Below are 27,025 nucleotides of genomic sequence, written 5' to 3' on the forward strand. Positions count from 1 at the left end.
TCTTAATATAACATTTCTGACACAGACAAAAATATACTTTTTTATTTTAACAACAGCCACAAATACTGCCCTGATTAGTAGCAGACTTACAATAACTTACTAACTGCACATGGAACTTGATCAATACAGTTGAAGGGCAGAAAGAAAAATGAATAACAGTTTTTTTCCTATGATACTTCTATCTGAAATCCTAAATTGTTGTACTCTATGCCAAAATAAAAGACTAAATCTGACTTTTACTTTATTTGATCCACTTAATGTTTACATTCATTTCAGGTTCACAAAAGTATTTTTTATTTCTAGTACATATACCACCCCATTTGGACAAATATAGATGAAATCATGACTTTTTTGACATGTTAGCTATGTTATTAACCTTGATTTTATGAAAACATCTCATGCAAAGGAGGTAAAAATCCCTGTCAAATAAATGTTATTCACAAATGCTAAAAACATGAAAGTAAAATGCATGATTGTAATATGAATATTTTATCTAGACACTGAAGGCTCAGAAACAATAACCTCAGTGTCTGAAAATGAGCTGTTTGCTTCACTGATTATAGATCCAATTTACTGCACAGTACTACTGTCTACAAATTGCAAAAGTGGAGGAGTGTCTGATAATTCCTCTGAAAATAAAATCTACTTGAAGAATCACGTCCTGTTGGCATTTTGCTTGTGGAAGTAACTTAGTTGTATTTTGTTTGTTTTTTTTTTTTTGTTTAAACCCACATCTATCAATCACAGATATGGCCTTTGGTTATATGAACATCTCTGTACAAATTTAATTGTAGGAAAGCTAAACTAAGGCAAATAAAACCTGTAAACAGACTTTGCATGGGGCTATTCAGTTTAGCTTTTGTAGTCATTCCATCCCCTCTGCAGCCCCCCACTGCAACCATGGCAGGCATTGTTGGACTCACACGAAGACACACACACAGAATTGGTATGTGGAAAGCAGAGTTATGGTCACAGGATGAACAGATCACTTCTCTCCTTTGCATGATAAAGCTTCCATGGTGTGCTACATGAAAAAGTGCAATAACCTTTCAGTCTCTGCAGAGAGTACTGAAAAACTTTGTTGGAACCATTTTTCACACAGGGAATGCATAGTTCTATCTAGGCAGGAATACTGTGCAAAATCACATCAATTTCAGAAATTTTCTTCAGGGTATAAAGTGTAAAATATTCTGATAACGTTGAAAGCATCTGGGTTGAAATTTTTGGACTAACGTTTATTTTTTTCACTTATCTTTTTTTTTTTTTTGAGCATTTTAGAAACATTTACATTTTTATGGCAACAAGGGAATAGAAAAGGATTTTTATATTTCCATCAAAATGTCTCAATATAAAAATGTTGCTGTATTCAAAGCATCTGTTCACTATGCAGTTTCTCATAGTTAAATTCTAGCAATTCCTGGACAAAACTTAGGTAAGAGAAAATTTTTTAGGAAGACCTAGAGGTGACTATAAAATGTAATTTTCTAACTTGGAACTGCAGCATAAGGCATTGGCTATGTTAGCAGGCAAAGCCGTGGCTTGATATTTTCTTGTAAGAAGGGGTTCAGACTAGAGTATTTGGGCAGGAAATGGACCATAATTCAGCATTGGCACTGTTCTCCCCCTCTTTTTTCTATACAATCTCTTTTTTTCATCTCTCCTCTGTAGTTCATGGGGGATCAAATACTGCTGGGCTTATGTTTGGTTTGTGATACTCAGCACCCTGAATTTTGTGGGTGGCTTGTTCACTCACCTAGCAGGAATTATTCATTTCTTTGCTAAATTGGCTCTCGTGGCTTTTTAGTGCAGATCTTGATTTTAATTCCGTCCACCCAGAGCACACTCAATATTTGTTGGCACAGTAGTACTGCAGGTCACAATGCATATTCAGAACTGAGATGCAGTGTAATTTTTTAAATGCAGTGCAAGGAAAAATAATCAACATATCTAAAATTAATTTTCTCTACATATAAAATATATATATGCTGTTAAGACTCCACAAAAGGAGCAAAAACATACCTAAGAATTCAACTTTGTGAAAGCTTATGTCAACACTGAATGCACAAGTTGATGGCTTCTTCCTTTAGCAGCAAAACCTATTCCTACATCTACTACCCTCCAGTATAGCTCCTCGTGCTGTGAGTGTTAAAAAAAGAAATTTCACCAGTGACCAGCAACAGGAGGATGTCTGGATTTCAATGGAACATTTTGTGTCATGCGCAGATTTTAAAAAGAATTATTGGAGCATAACTCTTAACTGTACAGAAATCTAGCTACTAAAGCTCCCACTGTGAAAGGCACGTACCAATGGGGACAGACACAATCATCTTGGCCGTGGGCAAATGGAAACGATGTTGCGTGTTCCCTGCCGGCCAGGGCAAAGGCAGGAGAGGCCTCATCTCCCTGCTTTGTTGCTTTTGGCCATTCACGAGCGAAGTCTTGTCAGCATCCGGCCACTGCTGATGCTCTGCAACATTACCGTGATGGCCAGGAGGACAGATAGTTGCAAAGGAGTCCAGGGTTTAGTGGAAGACACCGCTGTGCCTTTCGTTATGTTTGTGGTTTCAGCTTTCCTCTCAGCAACCCTCCAAGCTGCTTTCCGAGGCAGACACAGATGTGGAAAGCTGTCCAGCAAGCCTGTTTTTTGAAAAACTTTTGAGAAAGAGTGATTTTCTATGGAAAATCTACACTTTCCAGAGTAATCCCAGCAAGACCAAACCAAAAGACTTTTCAATAACTTAGAAAAGACTTTTTTTAATAAGTGAAAAGTGGGCATTTTTCACAAGGAAAACCCTCCCCTCTCTCTTTTCAAGCATTCTTGACTCTGCTTACTTTTCAATATTTATTCCATTGGTGCAGTTGCTTGGTGTCAGACTGCTTTGCTCAGTGTTCATTTTGATGATAAATCAAGATAAGATTTCTTTTCTCAACATTGAAAATTTCTATTTAGTTTATCAGGTTTTTTTATAAGAGTAATTTTTAACAAGCTGAATTTCAACTCCAATTATTGCTTTAAGAATTTTTGAGACAGCCACTAACCACAAGAAAACAAAGAACTCCTATGTTAACATTCTTTGCTTAAGGTTGTCTTGCATTAAGTATAACAGAATTTTAAACTGGTGAATTAATTTTAACTTTTTGAAATTAATATATGATGTTTATCACTCCTGTAAGGTATTTATTACTATTTGTGTATTTTGTTGTCTCACACAAATAATAAAATACTAGATTGTATTATTTATATTTATTTATAAGGAAAAAAATGACCGGACCAAAACCCCAGGGAAGTTATCTATCTGTCTTTTGCTCAAGCAACTAGCTCTTTAGTAATAAATCACTTATAGCTGTGACAATATATTTTCAGTTAATAAAATGTTGACTGATAATATTTCAGAGTGACTGTATTATAATCTCTTCATATGATATTCTAAATAGCTGTTGCACATTTTCTGCTACATGTATTTTCAATTGTAAATATTTTTTTAATTGCACAGTATATAGTTCTGGGTGGAAAGAATGGGATCTGAGTGTATATAACGCTCTATGAACTAATCCAACATGTTAGATAATAGCAGAAAAGAGCTCCTCTCATGCTCCTGCTTCTAGAAACAACTTGAATGTGCGGTGGCATTTTATTTCCAATTCTTCCTTTTCTTCTGATAAAATGCCTCTTACTATTCTTGGTAGAATATCCTGTTTAGTGTTGTTTTGCCTGTGGCTACCAGATTTTTTTAATTATCTTCAGCGTTGGACAGCTCTGGACTCGAATCAACATAGTTGAAGGCTTCCTTGTTTGTGAAAGTTGAGCTCAAAGTTAGACTGTGTCGTGGATTCACAGGTGCAAGTTCATTTAGTACAATATTGTCACTTTTTACAAGAGTCGCTTTGTCCATGTGTTCTCTACTGTACCTGGCAACAACAGCATCAAGAAAGTCCAACTTTGGTGGCAAAGTCCCACTTTCAAATAAGTATTTGGCTAAGTAAGAGACTAGAACATTAGTAACGAAGGAGGTGAGCATAGCAAGTGTTTTAAATGGGAATCGCTGGATATAGATATTATTATCATCTTGATACCAGCCAGGATAGTAGATCAAGGGCTGAAGGTAGAGATATGGTTCTCCTCCAGTTATTCTGAGAACAAGGCCAAATAAGTATCCTGCAATGGCACCGTAGGTGTTGGTTCCTTTAATAAATAAGACACACAGGAGCTGGGGGAATATGATGATATAGACAAGGTCAGAGCTGAGGTACCACAGGCCGTACACTGATGAAGCCAGCAGTGCCATTGCTGTTGCTGATGCTCCAAACAGAAGAATAGTGATTCTCATGACCCACACAATTTCCCTGTCTGAAGCCTGCAAAAGAAGGGCAGTGTTAGGTGTTTTTTTTTCACAATGAGACATGTATGCCTACATTTATGCACAGTTAATACAAGATGCTGCACTGTAAGAGGAAATTTTGCATGATTCATTCAATCATATTTACAAAGTAAAATCTCTATCTCCACCTCAAACTCAGGAAAACAAACCCCAAGGGTTGTGGTTGCCATTCCCAAAGTCATTAATTTTTGAACATAAGGGAAAGTTTGAGAATGTGTCAAAGAGAAAAAACAAAAGTGTTAGAAATAACCATTAGAAAGAAAGACAATATGGCTCAACTAGAAAAACATAATTGTCAGCATCAGAATTTCTTCTTCTCCATTTCCCAAGAAAAACTCCAACTCACTAGACCATTTTGTTGTCAAATGACTTCCTGATAAGTGAATAATTAGAAAAAATGTATAATTTTGTTAAGGATTTAAGTAAAAATTATGGATGCAGTGATAATAATTAACTCTTTGGATAAACTGCAGTGCCACGAAAACTCTTGAAAACTACTCTTCCCAAGCTGGCTTTTTACCTCTGTCATCAGTCACAACCATAAGTATTTTTATGACTTTCAGTTTGTTCAATAAACTGTTAGGAATTAAATTACGTCCTTTTTCTAGTCATAGGTAGGAACATGAAAGAGGTGTTTTATTAGGAAATTATGCCTTGGTCAATTACCTCGTTAAGGTCTCACCCAGAATATTGTCTCAAAATAAAACCAAAAATATTATCTCACATTTTGCCGAAAGGAAAGCTGGTAAATGTTCCGAACAAACATAGAACTTGCTGATAAAATTGAAGAATCAGCTGAGGACATCACTGCAGCAGACACAGCGCCGAGGCCAAAGAATGAGATATAGACTGGGCAAAGGTACTGGAGCACGATCGGTAAAATCATATCTGCTTCCTTTTTACTCTTGGGGTCAGGGACACCATAATCAGTCTGGTTCCAAGCTACAGTATAGACACAGGTATGTTATTAGTAACATTAGTGGTCATCAGCTACAGCACTGCTTGAATTCATGTGCCATACGTTCATTCACATTCAATGCCCAAACCATTACCAGGGCCGGACCAATGACTTTGCAGAGGGACAGTGTCCCACTGATTTCTGTTGGGCAGATTTCATTCTGTTCAGCATTTTTTCTTATCTCTAAAATAAGTCTCACCACAGCCTGTGGTTATCCAGTAGAAAGTTCAATATTGAAACTTTGCATTGCTTGTAAATGTAATTTTCCTCGAAACAAGTTTAGTGATGTGTTTAACTACTCTCTTACAGATGGGGCTCAAAGCCATGTGTTAAACATTTCTTACAGAACATTTCTATCAGTTTAGCTACATGGTCACTGTGATAGTAACAACTCTTACTATGACAAAGATCTTGACAAGGGTATTTTGGTCAAGATAAGAAATTCCTGATAAATCATAGAATCATTTAAGTTGGAAAAGATCTTTAAGATCATTGAGTCCAACCACCAGCCTAGCATGGCCAAGACTACCAGTAAGTCATGACCTCAAGTGACACATCTACATATCTTTTAAATACCTCCAGTGATGATGAATCCACCATGGGCAGCCTGCTCCAGTGCTTGACAAACTATTTGGTGAAGAAATTTTTCCTAATATCCAGTCTACACCTCCCCTGGTGCATTTATTCTCATCCTGTCACTTGTTACTTGGGAGAAGAGACCAGCCTGCATCTCATTACAACCTCCTTTTAGGTAGTTCTAGAGAGCAATATGGTCTCCTCTCAAACTCCTTTTCTGCAGGCTTAACAACCCAGCTCCCTCAGTCACTCACCATTATTACTGTTAGGACCAAATAAAAGTACCAGAATCTAACTCAAACATTGAATAGAGATTTATTACACATGTAGATATCCATAATGTGCAAAATGATTTCATTTCACCCACTAGAGTAGGAGCGATTTCCTTTTGGAGAAATATCCTATAATATTATTTTTATGTGTAGTTTCCTACCCATGAAGAAGTCATGAGTTGATTAACAATGTCACCTATCTAACCTATATGTGACCTATATCTAATATAAGCTTTTTCTTAAACTTACTGCACTATCCATTTTACATTTATTTTACTACTGATTTTTAATCATTTACCTGTAGATGCTCCAATTGCACCAATGAGTACTGCAGGAATAGCCATCACAAAACAGCCAAAACCAGCCAGGAATGACAGAACTTGAGCATATGTGGCAGAAGATGAGGAAAGAACTCGCTGGAAATATGCTTGCCATGGTATTCCTCCTAATGTCTGCAAACACAACAGGCAGAATGCTGTCACTGGGAGCTAACTGGATTTTTTTGCTGTCACTGGGAGCTAACTGGATTTTTTTGCTATCACTGTATAGAGAGCATGTAGAAGCATCACTTGAATGCTGAAAGCCATGTTGCTACTTTCTAATTTATTTACTGAATATCAATCAGTCAGTAATAACTGCAACTTTCATTCCCACAAGAAATGTGAAACCTGTGCAATTCTACTTAAATTCCATTCCTTTAGACAAGGGTTTTTTTGTATGATTAGAAGCAACACTTTGTGCTTACACTGTCTTTGAAACCCCCAAGTACTGAGCTGTACAAGCACTTAATAAAATTCTACGAAAAATTATAAAATACTATTCTTATATTTCATATTTGAAGACTTTGCATTCCAATACCCTTTCCCCACCAAAATTAGACTGGACTCTGATAGAATTTGAAAGCAAGAGTTTATCTTCCTTTGTGAATGCATGTGATCATTTGAACAAGGCAAGACACTCTCTATAGAGTGAACTCAAGAATCTGAAAAATAACTCTCCACTGTCCTAAGCAAATACAATACCAATAGAGATTGAAGACAGAGCAGTAAAAGAAAGTTTTCTTTTATGGTAGAAATCCTTCTCTTTTATTTGGCTATATAACAGTGAAGATCTTGAAGAGATTTAAAATTATTTCTGCAAAATACGACACAGATATAGGCAAAGGTTGAAAACCAAAGTGCTTACAATTCTCTCTTGTGAGCAGGATTTGAAGAGTCTACACTAAAGAAAAAATGTCTGTTACTAAACAACATGGAAAGAAAACCAAGCAAATTGCTCACTAACTGGACACAGACCAGTTCTACACACTAAGTGAGGTAGGAAGCATTTGGAGCAAATATTGTGTATACAGGTGTTTCATGTATGTTTCATGCACACATAGGGACTAACTTAATGCTTCACAGACAAATCTGATTTTGACTTGCTATTTATGACAGTTTTCCCTTGCTGCCTTAATAATCCTTTAACAAAGCTTTCCAAGGATGTGTAAATTTCTTGAGCTATAATGAAACGAACAAGATAACAAGAAAATGTGCCTCGATTTGGCAACATCAGAGCTTTCCTTTGGTCATCAACAGAGAAGAAACCTTCAGGCTTACTAGAGAGAATACAGCCACTTGAGCTAATGTCATACTTTGGGTCTCTGACAGAAAGCTGGATAAAAAAATGTATTTTAATAGCCCAATCATTAGAAAACCCAAAACATTTTTCACTGAGATGGTTTTAAAAAAAAGACCGAGAAGGTAATCCTGAAGTACAACAGGATAATAAAATCAGTTCAGGTTTGCATAGGGACACTGAGAATGGAAAATGTTAGCATGTGCTTCTACATCTTCTAATGGAAAGTACTTAATAACCAGTGATCCCATGTGTAATACATAGTTATTAAATAACAAAAGACCTTGGTTTGTTCTGGAATGTGTGCATGTATGAATTCATCCACCCTGCCATCCATCTCTGCACAGCTTTTTCTACTTCACCTATACCTAGGGCATATTTGATAATTTGTATAATGTATTTATTGCCCTCCAAAACATATAAATTCCTCTGCCAACAATGACATCACTAAAGTATTAGCTGCACACTTTTATTTAATTTTAACATGTCAGCTCTTTCAACCTGATGATATCTAAATTGCATTCCTGGCAACGATGACTGATACGTCACTGAAATCAATCAAATGTGCAGAAAGATTGAGCAGGAGTCAAGAAGGTAAAAGTTTTCAGTTTGTTGGAAACTCTTAACTAAACTATTATTTTCAGCTTTCACAGTAACACAGTGTGAATGCATAAATGCTTCATTCCTCCATACAAGTCACCACTTACCAGTAAAAAGAAATTGTCCAACCACGTGTAAATGTCAAGTGAGTTGATAGATCCAAGCCAAGGTGCTTGGTACACCTGGTGCCCAGCTGTGAGCCCAATGTCTGTTACTGCAGGATGGGACATTGCAAAGGGGATACTGATCCACTGTAACCAAAGAGAAACACTCCGTTCAGGTCTAAAGAAGACGTTCTAAATTTGTGAAATTTGAATATTAAACCTGATCTAGTTTTATTCTTCTTGCATGCTACAGATTGAATGCCAAACTGCCAAGCTGACTTGCAGAAAAGTCAAGTTATATGCAGGTGGAACATCTCTGAAATCCAGAGGGCTTGGTAGTGGATAGCTTACACCTCTCCTGGAGACGGTGAGAAGAGAATTAATCAATGTAAATCACAAAATCAGCAGAGAAGACACATTTATACATCTTCATTTTATTTTCTCTGAACTCCTCATGTATTCTTTATGCTCTTTTCTGGACCAGATAGTAGAGAAATATTTACATATAAACTTGCATGTAATAGCATCAGGATTTGCCAGTTTACAGGCATGAGACATCACACCTGAAGGCTTGGGAATTTGTTCTTAATTCAATAAAAAACTATATCATGACAAGAGAGTAGTGATGTTGGTGCAATCCCAACTGTCTTCCTCCAAAACTCTCATTAGCCCAGAGTTACATTACTCTTCTGCCTTGAGGAGATCTTGGGATCCCCTGACCATTTTCAGTCTCTCTCTTTTTTATCTAGGCCAAAAAAACCTTTCCCAGAGACAGTTTCTGCCAGAAGGTCCATTTCCTTCTCCAACTGACTTTTTGTCATTGACTTACCAACTCATTTTGCAATGCTGTAACTCCCTCTCTATAGAGGAGAAACTTAGCAGATCCTACTGAGATGAAAGTCAGGCTTTGTGCTATAGGGGCTAGACCATCACAAGCACAACATCCCTAAGGATCCAATGACACCCAAACCCTCACAGATTGCTACAATTCAACTGATCACAGTATATGGGGGCAACATCAGCAAGGAAGGGAAAAATAAAACATCTTTCTCTAATTTGTTGCACAATTACTGCAATAATGTCTGAAAAATGTTTTGTAGCACTGCCTGTTATTCTGGCAGTTTATCACATAGAATAGGATTCTGTTCTGTTACATGTTAAACTTCAATTTAAGCAATTGGGCAGAAAGATTCCCTTCTCACTCCATGCTTCAGCTTCTCTGTGAAAGTTCACCAAAGTGTTTCAACTGTCTCCAGGATATTTTGAGGGAAAAAACCCCCATATTTTCGAAATAATAGATATTAATACTCTTATTGCTGAGAAATTAATGGGGAACAAGCATGCCAAAGGTTTTTTTTATTCTTGTTTCTGGATATCAAATATGTCTGACTGATGAGCTTCTGAACAGCTGTAGGTTGACCATACTCCACTGGCATTTTCAGTGTGGTAAATCTCTGAAAGTCCATCTGGAGTCTGCCTGCCACAACCCAGGATTTAGTAGGTACTGTATTGCAAACGCATTATGAGCTTTTGTAAGCCATTCCAGTTCCTGACAGTAATCTAGCTTTTTGTGGTCTCGAGGACTACTTTTATATTAGTAAATAAAACAAATCAAGATCCTTTCTCCAGCCCTGCAGTTTACTGGCATGTCATAGTTTACATCCATACATTTAGACTCCTTTTCCTGGCAAATACGACAAACCTGAACCATTTCTGGGAATTATCTGGGAAAACAGAGAGTTTAGAATGGGGAAGTAATAATACAGATGATATGAAGAGTCAGTAAATAGTGGAGATACAGTCAAGGAAAATCTCACCGGGCAAGATAAAGACAAAGAGATGAGAACTCTAAATGTGGATACAGGAGGGTGAGGAGAGTAGGAGAGACACTACATGAGATTGTAAAGAGAAAACCAAAGATGTACATCTGGCTAGGGTAGAGGTTATGGAAACCTAAGGAAGAAGTTGTGTCTGAAATGACGAGTCAGGGTAGGGAACAAAAGTGATTACAATAAGCATTTTCCCCTGGATAAGGAGCAGGAGAGAAACCAGACATTAGAGGAATTAGCAGTAAAGCTCTATACCAGCGGGAATAAAAACTGCTCCAGGGCCTGGAGGAGAAGTTGGGATAACTGAACCTGTGCCATCTTCTGCTGTGACATCTACTGTGAAAGCATCCCATCTCATCTAAAACTGCCTCACCTAGAGCACAACCATTTAGATACTGAGTCTTCCAGACTCACTGATGACACTCTAACGTTCATGAATGTGGTTTAATCTACCACAATTTAATAATTGATTATTTCAAATGGGAAACTACGTAAAGAACCCAACCTGAATTAAAAAGAACTCAATAAATCTACAGATCCAACCATTTAGAAGACTGCTATACAACCTTCATTTGCTTTTTCCTGCCTATCAGTTTCATACTTATTTTAATATTGTTATTCCCATGGGATCAGCTTCTTTAGCAGTGCAGGGGTTGATCTCACTGGAGAAGCATTTTTGATTTATCTAAAATTTTGGGAATTTTGTAATGCATTCCATCTGTAGAAAATGAATGTTTCAAATGAATGTTAGGGAAGGAGACAGTATTTTCCTTACTGTACAGGTGAAGAACAGAGGTATGAGGAAAGAAGATCTAGAATAACTTCTCATTTGAGGTGACCAGTTGGAACTTTGATTTGCTTTTTCAGGGTGTTTACCACCATTTCCATTAAGTCAGTTACAACAGGGAACGCTTAGCATTTCTGCAAGTAAGGCCATAGCCCTCACAGTAAGATACCACAGAGTGAGAACACACACAGAGCTGGTTAGTGACCACCTGGCTAAACCAATTTCCCTAGAGCTGCACAAGAACTCTGCTGAAAGTACAGAAAGATCTCCAGGTCCTCAAAATGCCATTTGGTTCCTTCATCCTGAGCCACCTCATTTATTTTAGCCTATCTCAGTTCTCTGCACACCTGTGACTATCTATTACTACCACTGGCAAACAAATACAGCAGCTGCTTTGACTGCACCCTGTTACATTGATATTTTTCAGTGTGGGGCTTAAAGAATAGAAGTAAATAAAAGGCTGCCCACTATCATTGATGCTGATGAGGGGATATTCAAACAACCATATTAAACCAGCCAAGACATCTGGTAAAACCTCCTGTATTATGGTCACCAAGGATGGTGGAGGGAAATGAGAGAAAACACAAGAAAGTTAGCTAAGTTAACAGGAGATTAACTAAGCTGCATGACTGGGTAACAACCACAGAAAAGAGAGGCAGGAGACTATCAGCTCTGCAGGTCCAATGCCAGTATTTCAGGACTACTTTACCAATTGCTTCCTATGTCTGATGCTTTCTTCCAGTGCCTGCGTCACAGTCCCATGGACAGACAGGGAAGGAGTCAGCTCCAGTCCTATTCTGAGTTAGATATATCCTCACCAGGAAAATTGAAAGAGAGTTTGCACGATCAGACTGGTTGGAAAGAAAGCCAAAGAAACAGACCTCTTGGGCAACATTATTTTCAAAACACAGACTGTATGTTGAGGCAAATGCAGACTCTTAAAGTCAGTCTCCACTGTGAGTGGAGATATTCCTTTTCCATGTTTTCAGCAAAGGAGATTCCAAAACCAAAGCTGAGAAACAGGTCTTAGCAATCATCTTAATGCTCAGGGCAAAATCCTCAACAAAGAAGGAGAAAAACCACAAAACTTACCAGTCCTAGGAAGATGCAGAAGAGCTGAACTACATCAGTGTAGGCCACAGAATAAAGCCCACCCACAAGCGTGTACATAGTTGCAATAAGGGCAGAAATAATAACTGAAATATTGACATTAATGTCAATGATCACACTTATAGTTGCACCTAAGGAGAAAACCAAAGTACTGTGTGTTAGTGTAAGTCTGATGTTCTCACCTTTGTTAAGTTGCGTATATAGGTACTGGTCCGACACTTAATAACAGCACTAATATATTCCCCCCTCTGCACATCCCTTCTGCACCTTTGAAGGGAGTGGGAAAAAGGAGGCTCCTGTTGATCCAAGTTTAGCATCTGTCATTTTGCAGGTTCTTAAAAAAATTAGAACAGATGGGTCCCAACAGCCTTTCCTTACAGTGCTCAAACTCTGTAAGGACTACACTCTCTTGTTCGGCCTGGGGAAAAGCAGCTATGCACAGACAGCTGAAGCTTCCCTGGGTGAGAAACAGTCACATGGGAGCAAGTGTATCTTTGCAGTAAAGGCTTGACTCGGGGATGTCTGCTGTATCTCATTTATGCTGTGAGCTAGCTGCTTTTGGCCAAGGAAGGAATGGTAGAGAAAGTATCTGCTAAAATGTACATTGACACTTCTAAAGTGCCCTTGAATTGTTTATGTGAGACAAAAGTGGGTTTCTTTGCAAACTGCAGAATCCATCCTCCAGTATTCACTCAGAAATCAAGAACTTTTCCAAGCATCATCAAGAAGATTTCATTTGCAGAAAACAAATCACAACGTCGAGCTGACCTCAAAACAGCTCACAGAATCAAAGAGTTGCTGACACTGAAGAACACCTGTAAGGATTGTCTCTTCCAAGTCCCCACTCAAGCAGTGTCAGATGAAGTAGGCTGCTCAGGATCACGTTCAGTCAGGTCTTGACCATCCATAAGGGTGGAGACTCCACAGCTTCTCTGTGCAGTCTGTGACAGTGGTTGATCTCTCACATTGTTTAAAGAAAAAGGAAGTTATTTTTAAGTTTAAATGGAATGTCATGTAGTTCTTTTTGTGCCTATTTCCTCTTGTCCTGTCTTTGGGCAGCACAAATTATTAATCTTTATTATTACTATTATTAATCTTTGCTTTAATCAGTGATGTATCTCTGGTATGGCCACGCCTCTTGTATCAGGGAGCATTGGATCCAGTACTCCAAATGTGCTCTCAACCTGCTGGCAATGGTCCTCCTAATGCAGCCCAGGATGGCATTGGCTTTCTTTGACACAAGGCCACATTGCTGGATAATGGTCATCTTCACTGCCTTCTAAGATTCCCAGGTCTTAGCTGTAAACGTGGTTTCCAGCTGTTTAAGCCTCAGCCTGCACTGGAACATCAGGTTGTACCTTCCCATGTACGGGACTTACCATTTCTTTTTGTTGAACTTCACAAAGTTCCTCTTGGCCCAGTTTTGCGGTTTCTTGAGGTTCTTCTGAAAGGCATTACAACCATCTGGCCTATCAGTAACTCCTCACAATTTTTAATGTTCTGCAAACTAGCCAAAGGTGCACTTGGTCCCATCAGCAAGGTCATTAATGAAAACATTGCATAACCAGGAGTCAGTACGGACCTCTGGGATGGACAATTGGTGACCGGCCACCTGGTGGTGGCCATGCTGTTGGTCACAGGCCTCGCAGCCCAGGAGTTGAGCCAGTTCTCAATCCTCAATTTCCTCCTCATTGTCCACTCTTCTAGTCTGTACTTCACCTGTTTGTCTATGAGGATGTTATAGGAGATGGTGTAAAAAACCTTTTTTGAAATCCACAACATGCCCTGTTCTCTCTTTGTTTACCAAGCCAGTCAGCTCACCACGCGAGACATCAGGGTGGTCAGGAATTGTTTCCTTTCCATAAATTCATACTGACTACTCTCAGTGCCCTACTTGACCTTTATTTGCTTGAAAGCAGCTTCCAGGAGTATTTGCTCCATCACCTTCCCAGGGACTGAGGTGAGGCTGATCAGCCTTTAGTTCTTGCCCTTCTTGAAGATGGGAGTGATATTTGTTTTCTTCCAGTCTCCAGGAACATCTCTGATCACCACAGTCTCCAGAAGATTACTGAGTGTTCTTGCAATGTTATCAGCCATCTCCCACAGCACTCACAGTTTGCATCCCATGAAACTGTGTCTGTCCAGTGTATTTGAATGATTCCTAACTTGATTCTCCTCCAGCAAACCTTCCTTGGCTTCTTAGGATCCTGGGATTCCTGAAGGCTAGTCTTACCAGCAAAGAATTAAGCAGAGAAGGCTCTGAGTACCTCAGCCTTTTCCACATCCTTTGCCACCAGGTGCCCCATCCCACTCAACAACAGTCCACATTTTCCCATTTGTCAGGATGGACTGTTCTTGAGCTTGGAGAAAGTAACCGTTGAATACCAAACAACTCTTCTGAACTCCTCTCCAGGACCATCTCCCATGGGATTCTTTCAAGTAGAACCTTGGAGAGTCCAAGCTCTACTCTTCTGAAGTCCATTGTTGCAGTCCTGATTTTTGCCTTGTTCTCCCTTCTCAGGACCATGAGCTTCACCATCTTGTGAACACTGCAGCCAACTCTGCCTCTGACCATCACATCCCTAACTAGTTCTTCCTTGTCTGTAGGTAACAGGTTCAACAGAGCACCCTCATCAGCTCCCTGATCATTTGTAAGGAAGTTGTTAGTGCACTCAGCAAATCTCCTGAATAGCTTGTGTCCTCCTGCATTGCCCTTGCAGCAGCTATCAGAAAGGTTATACATCTCTTTTAGATGTATTAGCTATTTCAAGTGATTACAAAATATTTCAAAACCATGCTAAAAAATTTCTCTCTCTCTAATTAGGATGATTTAAGTGAAACATCTTGCAACAACTTTTAGCCGTTGCAGCTATTGTAAATGGATACTCTGGAGCCCACAGCTGGAAGAGTTCTGGCCACAGAAGACAACAACATAATATAAGAGTGATATAAAAGAGTTTCTGGGAGCTGACAGGTGTGGTTTTTGCTGTAAAGTGAGCCTTCAAAGTTCACGTGCTTAGGGATAACAAGCTCAGATCTCTTTCACAAGTTATAAGACCTGTTTCCCTTCTACAACCTTGCCGAGCAAGGGGTCATGATGAAGTATTGAAGAGCACTGGGATTAAACATTCATCAATGAGGATAGGTGTGCAAATCAGGAGACATAAAAATTAGTCACAGAATAGTTAAATCAAAATCTTCAATAAGCTTCATAATCTTTAACTGTCAGCTGTTGATATAAATCTAGAAAGGCACTCACACCACTTGCATTGAAATAAAACAGAATGGTTTGTCCTCAGTCAAAAATATTCCAAAAATTCTGAGTGTTCTTCAAGTTATTCAAGTCCTATCACCTCAGCATGCAGTCTGTTCTTGGTCTTTTAAGGGTTTTGTGATGAAATTGTGGTAAAAAAGCTTCCCCATTGCTTTGCAGTTCATCACAGCACAGTTGGAGAGTACCTTCAAAGTTTATTTTTTGTTTAAAATAGCTTATGCTAGAAAGCGTTACCACATGCATGTGCATTATTAGTATGATTAGCTGGTGAAAGTCAATTACTGGTGCTTCAACTCAAGGGCTTTCTCAGTTCTTGAAGGGATTGCTAAATTCAGGCCTGAAATATAATTAAAACCCCTGGAAGTTGATTTTTTTTCAGGACTGGATGAGTAGTTGGGTGATTTTCTATTGAGTCATAATTTCACTAATTCTCTGAATCCTTGCTTGAATCCTAAGTATTTTCTTCATTTTGTCAAGAAGAAAGGCATTTAGAATTGAAGAATTCTTTAATTTATTGATCAGCATCTGGTTTACTTCTATTATTTGCGTTATGGAAAGTTCTGTATATGTACGTAGTTCTCCTATAAGCAAAGGATTATTTCATTTAGATGCATTGGCAATGATGCTACACGTTGTTAAGGGAAATTTTGACTGGCTTCTGTGATCGCAGTGGTGTAAAAGAAAAGCTGGGTCAGACAACACAAAAGGGGCACTTCGGTTCACTCAGATCATCCTCAAAATTAAAGGAAATTTTTTGCTAAATCTTTCCATGCTCTTTGAAGAGGGACAACTTAAAGGTACATGAAAAGGATTATATACCTTGCACGTCTTTCCATTATCAAAATAATTAATGGGGTACCATTACTAGATTTAATTACTAGTTAGCGTGGGTCTTAGAACTGTCACACTCTGAATCATTTGGCTTGAATAGTTAGCATTTGAAGCCAGAATTTTAATGCATTTCTGATATTCCTAATATTTTCTACCTGTGATAAATGAATATTTATACTGCTTATTCCTTACCTAAGGCAGCGAAGATGGCAGCAGCCCAAAAAATTTCTCCCATTAAAGCTGGAATAAACAGTAGTCCTCCCATCCTTTTTCCATAAAGCTGCTGAAAAGGGTCTAGCATTGTCACATAGCCTTTCGATCGCATGGGTTTTGCAAAAAAAAGGCCTCCTGCAAAGAAAAACAGCATAAGACATCAGATGCAGTTTAGAAATGCATTGCTATTAAGGCATAAAACATCAGCAATACTGGGGTTTTATTGTTTCTTTCTTTGTTGTTTCTTTTTGTTTGTTTGTTTGTGGGTTTTTTTGTTGTTGTGTTTTCTTTTAAAGTAAAAAGTACAATTAAAATATCCTCTGGGAACTCTTACCTTTCATTGGTCTACAGAGTTACACACCCTTCCCCCCATTAATGTCTATAGTCTGACAATAAAAAATAATTTTTTTTCTTATTTTGTCTGGTTCAGTTTATGTAATCTGCCATTATGGATGCTGTCGGAGTTTAGTCTAATTTTGGATCAGCCCGAGGTAATGGCTTTCTACGTAATCCTGTTGATTCTTAGAGCAGAATCTATCCAGCATGAATTTTCATACAGCCCTACTCTAAAAATAAAACTGTCTGAGATTCCTGCATTAAAAGTACAAGTTCACACGTAATTTAGGATATACACCAAGTTCACACGTGGTTTAGTATATACACAGCAAATCTAATTCTTTCAGGACAATTCAGATTTATTCTGTATGCTTTAAACAACCTTGCTACACCTGCAGGGTAGGTCAGAGATGGTCTGGGTTCTGCAGATATCAGTTTCCCTGAATGTTTGTCATACACTTATTTCAATAATGTACATTCAGAAATTTTGCTGTATCACAGTTCTGCTCCACCTGCCTTGTATATGGGCTGGATATGTACATAAATATGCAAAGGCCTCCCCTCCTCAAATTCTTTCTGGCTTGGGAAAAATAAAGGACATATCTCAGTAAAGTTGAAAGAGCACTTGTATGGAAACCTGTTTAGTTGAGATCTGCACATGACTATAACTAAGTAGACTTCTACCACAGTAAAAATGCTTTATAAGGTTCAATAAAAGACTGGTAAACCAGTCAGTTCCCAATAAAATCTACTGTAAAGTATTTGGCAACCCTTAATTGGGTTCTTTATCACAATATATGTAATGCATTTATGCTATAGTGCAGAAGATTTTCCACATTTCTATGTACTGGCTTTTATTACTCATATTTCTCCATTACATTAGGTTCCCTGGACAGAAAGTACTGGCTTAACAATCACAGTTTATACTGCTCATGTGAACATTGTCCTTAGGTGGATAGATGCAGCATTTTTTACTATAGTTGCATTAGTAATGGATCCCTTTCCTATTCTACTTTTTATGCCATCATTACAATAGACAATTAAAGTAGAAAAACAAAAAAGTCATTGGTATTATAATCTGTCATGATGTTCAAGCACCTGTCAAGAGAAATAGGAGATATTGCAACCTTTTAAACTAAATTGATTGAAAAATTAGGAAAAGTGGTATGGAGATCAACATGGAATAAACAGGGAGATTATATCAATTTTAAATCCTTCCAGTCCGAAGCAGTAATATTTCTCCTGGAATTGTATTTGTAATTTTGATTATTTATTTTTTTAAAGAAGAAAAAACACTCCACTCAAAACTTTGTGTACAGCTCATGCCTACAGAAACACTTTCCTCTCTGTGCTCAGCAGAGAGATCTATGGTCCCATGATACAGACTTCTTCACTCTGCTGTGGCCATTGCAATTTCCAGGAAAACAAGTCTGGATATCTAAAAACGTCTGGAAATGAGCAGAGAAGCTAACTCAACCCCTTCTGCATTCTACTAATAATTTGTATCAGTTCTACAAAGGCTGAGATTCAGCAAGATGCTTGTGACTACAATCCCAACAACTGCTTAATGACATCGATGGATCATGACCAGCATGACCTCATAATGACATAAAGTGATCTCTGGGCAGACAACCACTGTTATTATTTTCATTACAGGAAATGGAGCTATTCTCAGGGATGGGAACCACTACTGGAACTGGAGCTGGCCTGCACGTGCCAGAGAGGAACATCTACAGTGGGTAAAGCTTCTGCCTGGGAAGAAAGGATAACTAGGACAGGTCATTGGAAAGCATTTTTAAGGGAAAAAAAAATAAGGAGGGAAAACAAGCTGTATAGGAAGAAAAAAAGTACTGTGAAAGAAGATCTGGATAAGCACCCAAAGGAAACAAAGGGAAAACCATGAGAAAAGACTCAGAATATACAGAGAGATCAAATAATATTAGAAAAGCCAGTAGCACACTGGGCACGTTAAGGAAAGATGAAAAACACAGTATCTTTTTTGTAACAACATGCTTTTTAAACACTTGCATCATTACTTTAGCATTAATAATTATAATGCTGTTTGTGTTTTACACAGGATTGTGTAGCAGGATTGTGTATTTGCATTTTGCCATGTGATCTGGAGTTTTGTACTGCATTTAAGAGGATGCATGGTCCAATTTTAAGGAAAGAATCTGGTTATACTACAGACTTCCTACACAAAATTAAAAAAGTTAGGTACACTCTTGGTGGAGACCTATAAAGTATAAGCACTTCCCTAAACTGAAAGGATATTTGTCTTTCTTGAATTCCAAGATTATAGGTGCCCTGATACCTGGGCACCTGGGTCATGGTACAGATCAAGTAGACACTTAAAGGAAACCCAAATATACAAAACTTGGTATATGTAATTTAAATACTATCCCCTCCCCAAAGACAATATGGTTGTAACAGTCAAATAGATCTTGACAAGGAGTCCAGAAGACTTAAGGTATCAAACTATTTTTAGTTATTTTCTATTTTCTTTTCAATAGCTAAATGTACTGGCAGAAGTCCAGTTTATGTCAGCATCCTTTTATCAGACCCTAGTTTCAGTTCAAATAATGGACTTTTCAGCAGAACTATTTAAACTGAGAAACTATTAGTTTCAGTTAGTCTTTGCTTACCTAAAATCAGGCTAAGGGAATATCCAATAGGTGCTTGAGCCCAAGCTAGACCGTAGCCTGGGACATACACAGCTTCTGCTGTTCCATTGATGTAACCTCCTCCTACCCATGTGGCTGAAAAGAAAGAGATGGAAAAGTCGTTAACGAACACAAAGAAAGAAAAGTTCACACATGGTATAATGAAACTGCCATTACTTATAATATTGTTATTTTTTTATTACATGTACTGTACAAGTGCCAGGCATGGCATCATTCTATAAAAGGCAGGCCTAATTTGAAGTTACAACTTAAGCATATGAAAAAAGAAGTCAATGGAACTGAGACAATCATCAAAGTGTCTAAGTCTCTGTATAGTCAGTGAAAGTGTGAGGGCTGAGTCCCCCATTATGTATTTACCATTACTATTTTCTTTGTGTAAGTCCAAATGACAGAGAGACGTAAGGGGGGATCAGAAGAAGAACAGTAAACACATAGTGAAAAAGTCATCACAGATGGGAAAACTCAAATAATTTAAATTAGGCACGAGTTTAATCAAATTGCCTTGTTAACTTTTAAAATTGTTGTTCCATGAAGCACATTCAGTAAACTCTGAGTTCTCTAAATATTTCTATACAGGGTTGTGGTGCTTTTTTGTTGCTCTATAAGTTCTAAACATTGACTCATTTATTTTTTTGTCTTCCTGAAGACATACTCTATAAGGAAAACATGTTATCTGCAATATTTCTGATTTTCTCCCTCTCTCTAAAAAGCAGTCTTTTTAATATAGCAATCTCTGACACTTAATGAATTGATTATTTGCCTTTAAGGGAAATTTCTACACTTGAGAATTTTGGACCTTCAGTACGTATGAGAGAAAAACTCCAACATAGAAATGTATTGCAATTACATCTGCAAAAATATTTCATAAGAAATCACATAATAAGGTTATCTCTTCCTGTTTGCAGATTCCATGCAAAACCTTTTTGATTTTCTCTAATGTATAATGAATATATTTTATGAATCTAGGTTTGTAGTTTGAACAAGGGCAGAAAGATCATTACAAGTCCTAGGTTTTTGTAATACTGTTTTGATTTGCATCATATACCTTTAATTCCTTATATAAAAGTAGCTCAGGCTTTCTGTGTAAACAGTCACGATTGTTAGAAATGTATTTTCCTTAAACGTTCTTCACAATTTTCCCATCATCCACCATTAAACAAGCAAACTTGATTTTGTGTTGAAGACAAAAATTTGGAGAAAAACGCAAATGAAGAAAATTTAAAAAAATTCCCTCAGAAATTTCATTAAAATCTAAATTACCACTCTTTTCCACTTAACTGTGATATTTCCCAAGTAATACCAGAGGGTATTTTGCTGAATTTCACCATGGATTTAGAAATAAAGGTCTCTGGCAACCAGAGCATTACAACACTTAAACACTTCCAGGGAAAGGGCATCCACAGCTTTCCTGGGCAACGTGGTCCAGTGTTTCACCACCTTCACACTAAAGAATTTCTTCCTTATATCTATCTAAATTTATTCTCCTTCCATTTAAAACCATTACCCCTCATCATAACATACCCTGATAAACACTCCCTCTCCACCTTTCTTGTAAGACCCCTTTAGGTCCTGCAAGGTTGCTATGAGATCCGCACAGATCTATCTCTTCTCTGGGCTAAACAACCCCAAATCTCAACCTGTCCTCTTACAGGGGGTGCTTCAGCCCTGTTATCTTTGTGGCCCTCCCCTGGACTCATTCCCACGGGTCCAAATCTTTCTTATGCTGGAGGCCCCAGAACTGAACATGTTACTCCAGGTGGAGTCTCATCAGAGAACAGCAGAAGGACCTGCTGGCCTGATCTCTTTTGGTGCAGCCAAGGGTGTGATGAGCTTTTTGAGTTGTGAGTACACATCGTTGGCTCGTATTCAGTTTTTCATTTACCACTATCAAGTTATTCTCAATAGGATTTGAGAATCCACTCATCAACCAGTCTGTAAGCATGTTTGGGTTTGCTCCAATCTAGGTGGAGCACCTTACACTTGGCCTATCACAGGCCCACCTAGAAAAGCCTGTCCAGAACCCTCTGCATGGCATCCCTTCCCTCTAGATTATCAACCACAGCACTCATCTATGTGTCACCTGAAATCTTACTGAGGGTGTACTCAATCCCACTGTCTGTGTCCCTGAAAAAGGTGCTGAATAGCACTGGTCCCAACAGGAACCTCTGAGGGCCACTACTTGCTACTGATCTCCACCTGGACACTGAGTTGTTGAACATTAGGTCTGTGACTATCTGGGATGCCTATTGTGTCTCAAGCAGCACACTCGTATGGCATAGGCTGTAAACACCTCTATACAATATTAAAAATAAATACTTAGGAATTATATTTGTCTCCTTCCCTGAAAATGCATGAGCACGAATTCTGCTTGAATGGTACTCAGTTACAGGCAGGGAATAATATCCCATAGTCAAGGACAGATGTCCAGCATTGTTGCAGCTGTGGTGCAAGGGAGTTTCAAGTTCCAGCAACGACTTAGTTGGGCTTGCTACAGAGGTGGCAGTTGTTTTGCCAAGTGCATTTGGATGCTATGCTTAGCTGCTTTATTTTCTTTTGGAGAAGAAAAAGTCAATTCCCTTCTGTGTGATGTTGCAGAGGTCATTGCTCTCCCCTGGCTGGGGACAGGAACAGTGTCCTGCAGGCAGACATTGCATAAGGTGGAATGGAGGATTCAGCCCTTATTTTTAGTTTCTTGATTTCTGGATTGGAGTTTGAAAAATAGCTGCTGATCAATTTTTCTGTGCACACGACTGTACTGAAACATCTGTCAAGGACCACAGAGCTCTGCAAAGGTCTCAGATGTCTTGTTCTGAGGGGGTGAATGGGTAGTCAGCACATGCATTGACAGAGGTAAATACATTAGAAACGAAATAATGGGATGGGATTTCAACCTGAGATATTAATTTTCTGATCCTCAGTTTGCTAAGCCACAATTTAAAGTTGGTTTAATACCTTTATTTTTGGTGAAATTATTTTTTTTTTCATAAATTGGACAAAAGGAATATAACGTTTAGTAATCTATGGAAGCATTCATGCGGTGATATATTTTAATCTTCTCTTTGCCTGCTATCTGAAGAACCAAAAAACACAGCAAATACCAACATCCATTTAAAACATGCACCCTATGATGCAAATACTGAGGACATGGAGTGCAATTCTACTCCTAGTTCCTATGAGGCACACAGAAGTTGATCTCAGACTCCTTTATATATATCAATATATACTAGAAAACCAGATATTTTGGCACTTCTTTGAGAATAATCTGCTGATTGTCTGACCACTCATTATTTAATAAACTCATTACGTTCTGTAAAATGAAAATCCTGACCCACGGATTACAACAAAAAAGAATGAAGAATGTTGTAAATTTTTTTGTTTGTTTGTTTTGTTTTCTTATGGAAAGACCCATAGTCTATCCAACTAAAATGAAAAAATTACATCAATAGATTATTACGTTTTGGGTCATGTTTGTGAGCATTTGGTCATGTCATGTCAAATGTCTCCTTTGGGGTTTAAACTCAATCACCAAAATCAAGACAGACTCAACTTTGTTGCAGTCTTAATTCCTCTCAAGAATTTAATTCACAAAATAAGAAAGGCTAATATTTAATGTAACATTTTATCTATAATTATGTAAAAATATACACATTAAATGCATGTCTTCTATGGTAAGGTGTTAGTTCATTTTAGTATGAGCTGCTGTGATCCATCCACAATTCAACCTTTTCACTCTTTATATTTTCATAGTTTCAGATACACTCAACCTTCAACAGGCTTTGTGTTTAGAATTTCAGTAGCGAGTTGATACAGCTGCTTCTTCAGGATTATAGAATATATTTAAGTATATCCATAGCTGTTATTCAGAGGTAGTGCTTTAAGATTTTTCAATGCTGTTTAGAGAATCAACTACAATTACTCAGGAATCTTGAGTTTGATGCTTATGCTCCAAATTGTATTTCAAATTCGTAGGCTAAGTGCTGTCATCCTCCCCACTAAGTAGCCCTGGAAACCGCTACCACTTCCGTAGCCAATATCCATGGAACATTGTAGTGTTTGTCTCAGGAAAGACAGAATTAGGCCTTATCTCATAACCCAAAATGCTTCACATCCATACAAACAATATTCTTTCTGGGGCTCTTTTAAAAAAAAAAGTCTTGTTTCCCTTTTACAGGGTAGACTTTGTTTTTTAGTCCATATTTAGATAACTAAACCTGTAAAATATAACGACAATGTTGGGATACTCCTGTATCTATGTTTGTGAGGTGCAAAATCTGCATCTATCATTTTTTAAGAAGCAAAGTATACCCTTTAGGAATGTGACCGTTTTGTAAAAATTAGAAATCTGTAAAAAATATTACATATTTTGATCAGCTTACTTTCATAATTGTTTTATCACAACTTTACAAATTGAGTGTCCCAAAAGCCCTCTCTGATACAAAACTCGAACTAACCCCTGGTTTAGGAGATTTGTGCCTACATCCAGCTTTATGTGCCATGTGTGGCTCCCTGCAACTGAAAGAGCAGTTTAGTTGCCCTCTCAAGCTTTAATTGACACATCTAATGAAGGCATAGGAGAGAAAGTGTGTAAACCCTTACAGTATAAAATCCATCAGAGCTTTAGCTATCCAAAGGCTTTGAGACAAGTCTAATATTCTACTGCAGAGATGAGATACTCTGCCATCCCTAGAGCTTCCATGAAACAGAATGAGCTCGTGTGGATGTGAATTGTGGTGGCTTTAGTAATTGCCTGCAAATAGGAAGACCCAGTTCAAGTCTCATCTGTGCTTCAGCTGTTACACAAAATACTCCTGTAAAATAGGATTAAGGAGATGAGAATTTGTGTCTTTTTGATGCAAAGGCATTAGTTATAACCACTTCTGTGGGGCATGCCTCATTTATCTCCACTCCCTCCATCTAATGTTTACTGTTTTGTGAAAACCAGTATTTCTGCAAAATACTTTTGTTTCAATGCTCTTGAAAATGTTTCATTCATCAGAAAGCAGTCCAGCAGCTCTAGTTATGAGCAATCTCATATATCTTATGCTTCAGTAGCTGATGGATATGCAGTAAATTACAGCCAAGTGCAAAAAGTAGAACTGAATGTATTCAAACTTTATTGATTTTTACAAGTATTCTTTATTTAATATCTAAATATTCAGTCTTTGAATGAGCAAAATGCCCCTCCAAAAGGATGAGAATTTATCTCGATTAAAGAATGCAGAATTTCGGCCCAAGTTTTACGTGGCTCTTCCTTACTAGATGACTCTGAAAACAGATTAGGGCAAAACTGCAAAACATAAATACAACCTGATAAATTCAATTTGACAATTGAAAGGGCTTTGCCTGAATAGGATTTAGATTAAAAAAAAAAAAAAAAGCTATGATTAAAAATTCAATTGCCTTAATAAAAAAGGTGGGCCAATTTACTCTTCTCATAATGCATTTCTGTTGCAATACCATAACGTAAGTTTTGAGATTTTGGACTGCATTGTGAATATCTTATTTACCCAGGGAAGGTAGCTGATGTGACTGGCTCTGGGAAGTCAGACAGCACTGCTCACAACATTAGTGAAGAACTCTTCATTCACCCAGGTTTTTCTTACTGATACTACTATTGATAGTAATGCATTAGTTTTTTCAAACTGCTGCAGAAGAAGCTGAAAGAATCCACGAAGTAAATTTGCTGAAATCTGTAGAATTACAAGTTTGGAATTACACCAATTTTCTTTTAGAAAGTTAATTGATGCTGCACACCCTCTTCCCCCCCCCCCCCCCCCCCCCCCCCCCCCCCCCGGCTTTTTCCCTATAAGCTTGTTGTTACTCAGATTAAAAAAAAAAACCAACCAAAAACAAAACAACAAACAAACAAACAAAAAAGCGCGCAAATTTGGATGGCTTTACAACAATAACTTAATACTTATTAATCTATACTAATTCCATACTTCAGTCCTGAACATATCTGATCCACAGATAAATACAGAAGCAATGAACACGAATATTAATATATTCTTCCTGTATGATTTAAAAATATTTGTTGTTTTATGCAGATGCTACATTTGGCTGTTCACTAGACAGTTGGATAAAAAGTATATGTATTTTCTCCATTTTACATTATTCAACATGCAGGTTACACTTCACTCAGATGGAAAACTGACAAGTTATACACGGGCTAAGAAAAAAAAAAAAAAAAGAGTGCTTTTTACATACCGGTCATTGTAAATCCACCAACTAGCAAGCCAATGTCTCTTCCACCAACTATAATAGCTTCGCTGCGATCTCCTTCACTGCCGGTGTTCTTGGTTTTCCAAGCAGCCCATATCCCTACTGCCAGGATAGCCAGGTAGAAGACAACTATGGCCACCAGTCCCTCCACATGGAAAGCCATGTTGAAGTCCCAGCTGTTTCTTTCACTGCTATTTCATTAAGACCTCTGGAGAGAATGAAAGAATAGGTCTGCTTTTAACAAACCTGACTTTTAGAATCCGTGTACAAAAAAACCTCAGATGGTTATTCTGGCGAATTTATGACATGAGAATTTCAGGTGTAATTTGAGATTAATGTTACGCGTCAATTAAAATGCCTGTGGAACAATAACCAATGGCTGTAGCCTCCGATCACAAAGGGGAATGAAAGCTACACTATTCTTAGAAATCAGCTATTGAGCACTGATTTTTTTTAGTGTCACCAAGTTCTCAGTGTCTGGGAACTCTTCAGCCTAGGAATACTTTGGTACAGAGAATAGAAAAACTTGGCCATATGGGCTATTACAAAAGTGTCTACTTTGAAGACAAGCCACAAAACTGCTTTAAGTTATATAAGAAGTATGGATAAGTAACAGCTAAAACAGCAAAATACATCTTTTAAGTCTTTGTGTTGGAATGCTGAGTCTTTTCCCCTTTCTATCATCACCAGTATTTTAAAATCTACGCTTTCTTTTTTGCAAACGTTTAATTGTCCAGCATGAAAAGTATCAGTCTGTTCTCTCTCTCAGTCTGAGAAGCAAACGGAAAGCTTACAAGCTGTCGGACGGCAGAAATGTCGAGGTACACGAACTACAGCGAGGGGAAAACTCCCGAGCGACTCGGGCAGCGGCTGCCCCGAAACAGCCTCTCCCGGAGCCCCCTCCCAACCTCGGCCCGCCGCTCCGCAGTCGCTCCCGCACGGCCGCGCCGGCGAGACCCGTCCGCGCTCCCGACGGCTCCCGCGGACCATCCCTACCTACCGGGAGGCTCCGCGGAGGCGCCGCGCCCTCATGCGCGGCCGCGCATCCCGCCCCGCTCCCGCGGCAGGACCGCCCGCCCCGCCCGCCGCCCCCGCCGTCGGGCAGGGAAGGGTGTCCGTGCCCGCCGCCCACCTGCGCTCCGCCGCCGCGCTGCCCCGCACCCCGCGGGGCACGGCCGCACATCCCGCGGGGCCGTGCCGGGGCCGGGCTGCAGGGCTCTTTGCCCCCGCCCG

The 27,025-nt window shown here is 38.5% G+C and overlaps 1 protein-coding gene across 2 annotated transcripts; it reads right to left on the minus strand.

Moving 5' to 3' along the window:
• Positions 1–2,807: 2,807 nt before the first annotated feature.
• On the minus strand, positions 2,808–27,025 carry SLC5A7 (solute carrier family 5 member 7). 2 transcript variants are annotated; one of them, XM_027889671.1, is made up of 9 exons: positions 26,925–27,025; positions 25,778–25,998; positions 19,532–19,645; positions 16,530–16,685; positions 12,215–12,363; positions 8,510–8,653; positions 6,484–6,637; positions 5,104–5,321; positions 2,808–4,355 (listed from the first exon to the last, which is right to left on the minus strand). In XM_027889671.1, the coding sequence occupies exons 2-9, from the start codon at positions 25,953–25,955 to the stop codon at positions 3,732–3,734; spliced, it is 1,737 nt and encodes a 578-aa protein (XP_027745472.1). In that variant the 5' UTR covers positions 25,956–25,998; positions 26,925–27,025; the 3' UTR covers positions 2,808–3,731. The 2 variants fall into 2 exon arrangements, with proteins under 2 accessions (XP_027745472.1, XP_027745473.1); XM_027889672.1 differs by lacking the exon at positions 26,925–27,025 and adding an exon at positions 26,587–26,604 and having other exon boundaries at positions 25,778–26,000.

Source organism: Empidonax traillii, unplaced genomic scaffold (assembly GCF_003031625.1).
Source record: "Empidonax traillii isolate 1590-97213 ecotype Southwest subspecies unplaced genomic scaffold, ASM303162v1 scaffold268:size1028579, whole genome shotgun sequence".
In the NCBI taxonomy this organism is placed as follows: domain Eukaryota; kingdom Metazoa; phylum Chordata; class Aves; order Passeriformes; family Tyrannidae; genus Empidonax; species Empidonax traillii.

What these genes read in the sequence shown, in the direction of transcription:
- SLC5A7 (XM_027889671.1), bottom strand. Translation starts at nt 25,955, where the DNA reads ATGGCTTTCCATGTGGAGGGACTGGTGGCCATAGTTGTCTTCTACCTG. An exon ending in TTCCCTTAGCCTGATTTTAG is followed by an intron (nt 16,686 to 19,531) that starts GTAAGCAAAGAC and finishes TTTTCTTTGCAG; the next exon opens with GAGGCCTTTTTTTTGCAAAA. An exon ending in TCTGCATCTTCCTAGGACTG is followed by an intron (nt 8,654 to 12,214) that starts GTAAGTTTTGTG and finishes CTTTGGTTACAG; the next exon opens with TGGATCAGTATCCCCTTTGC.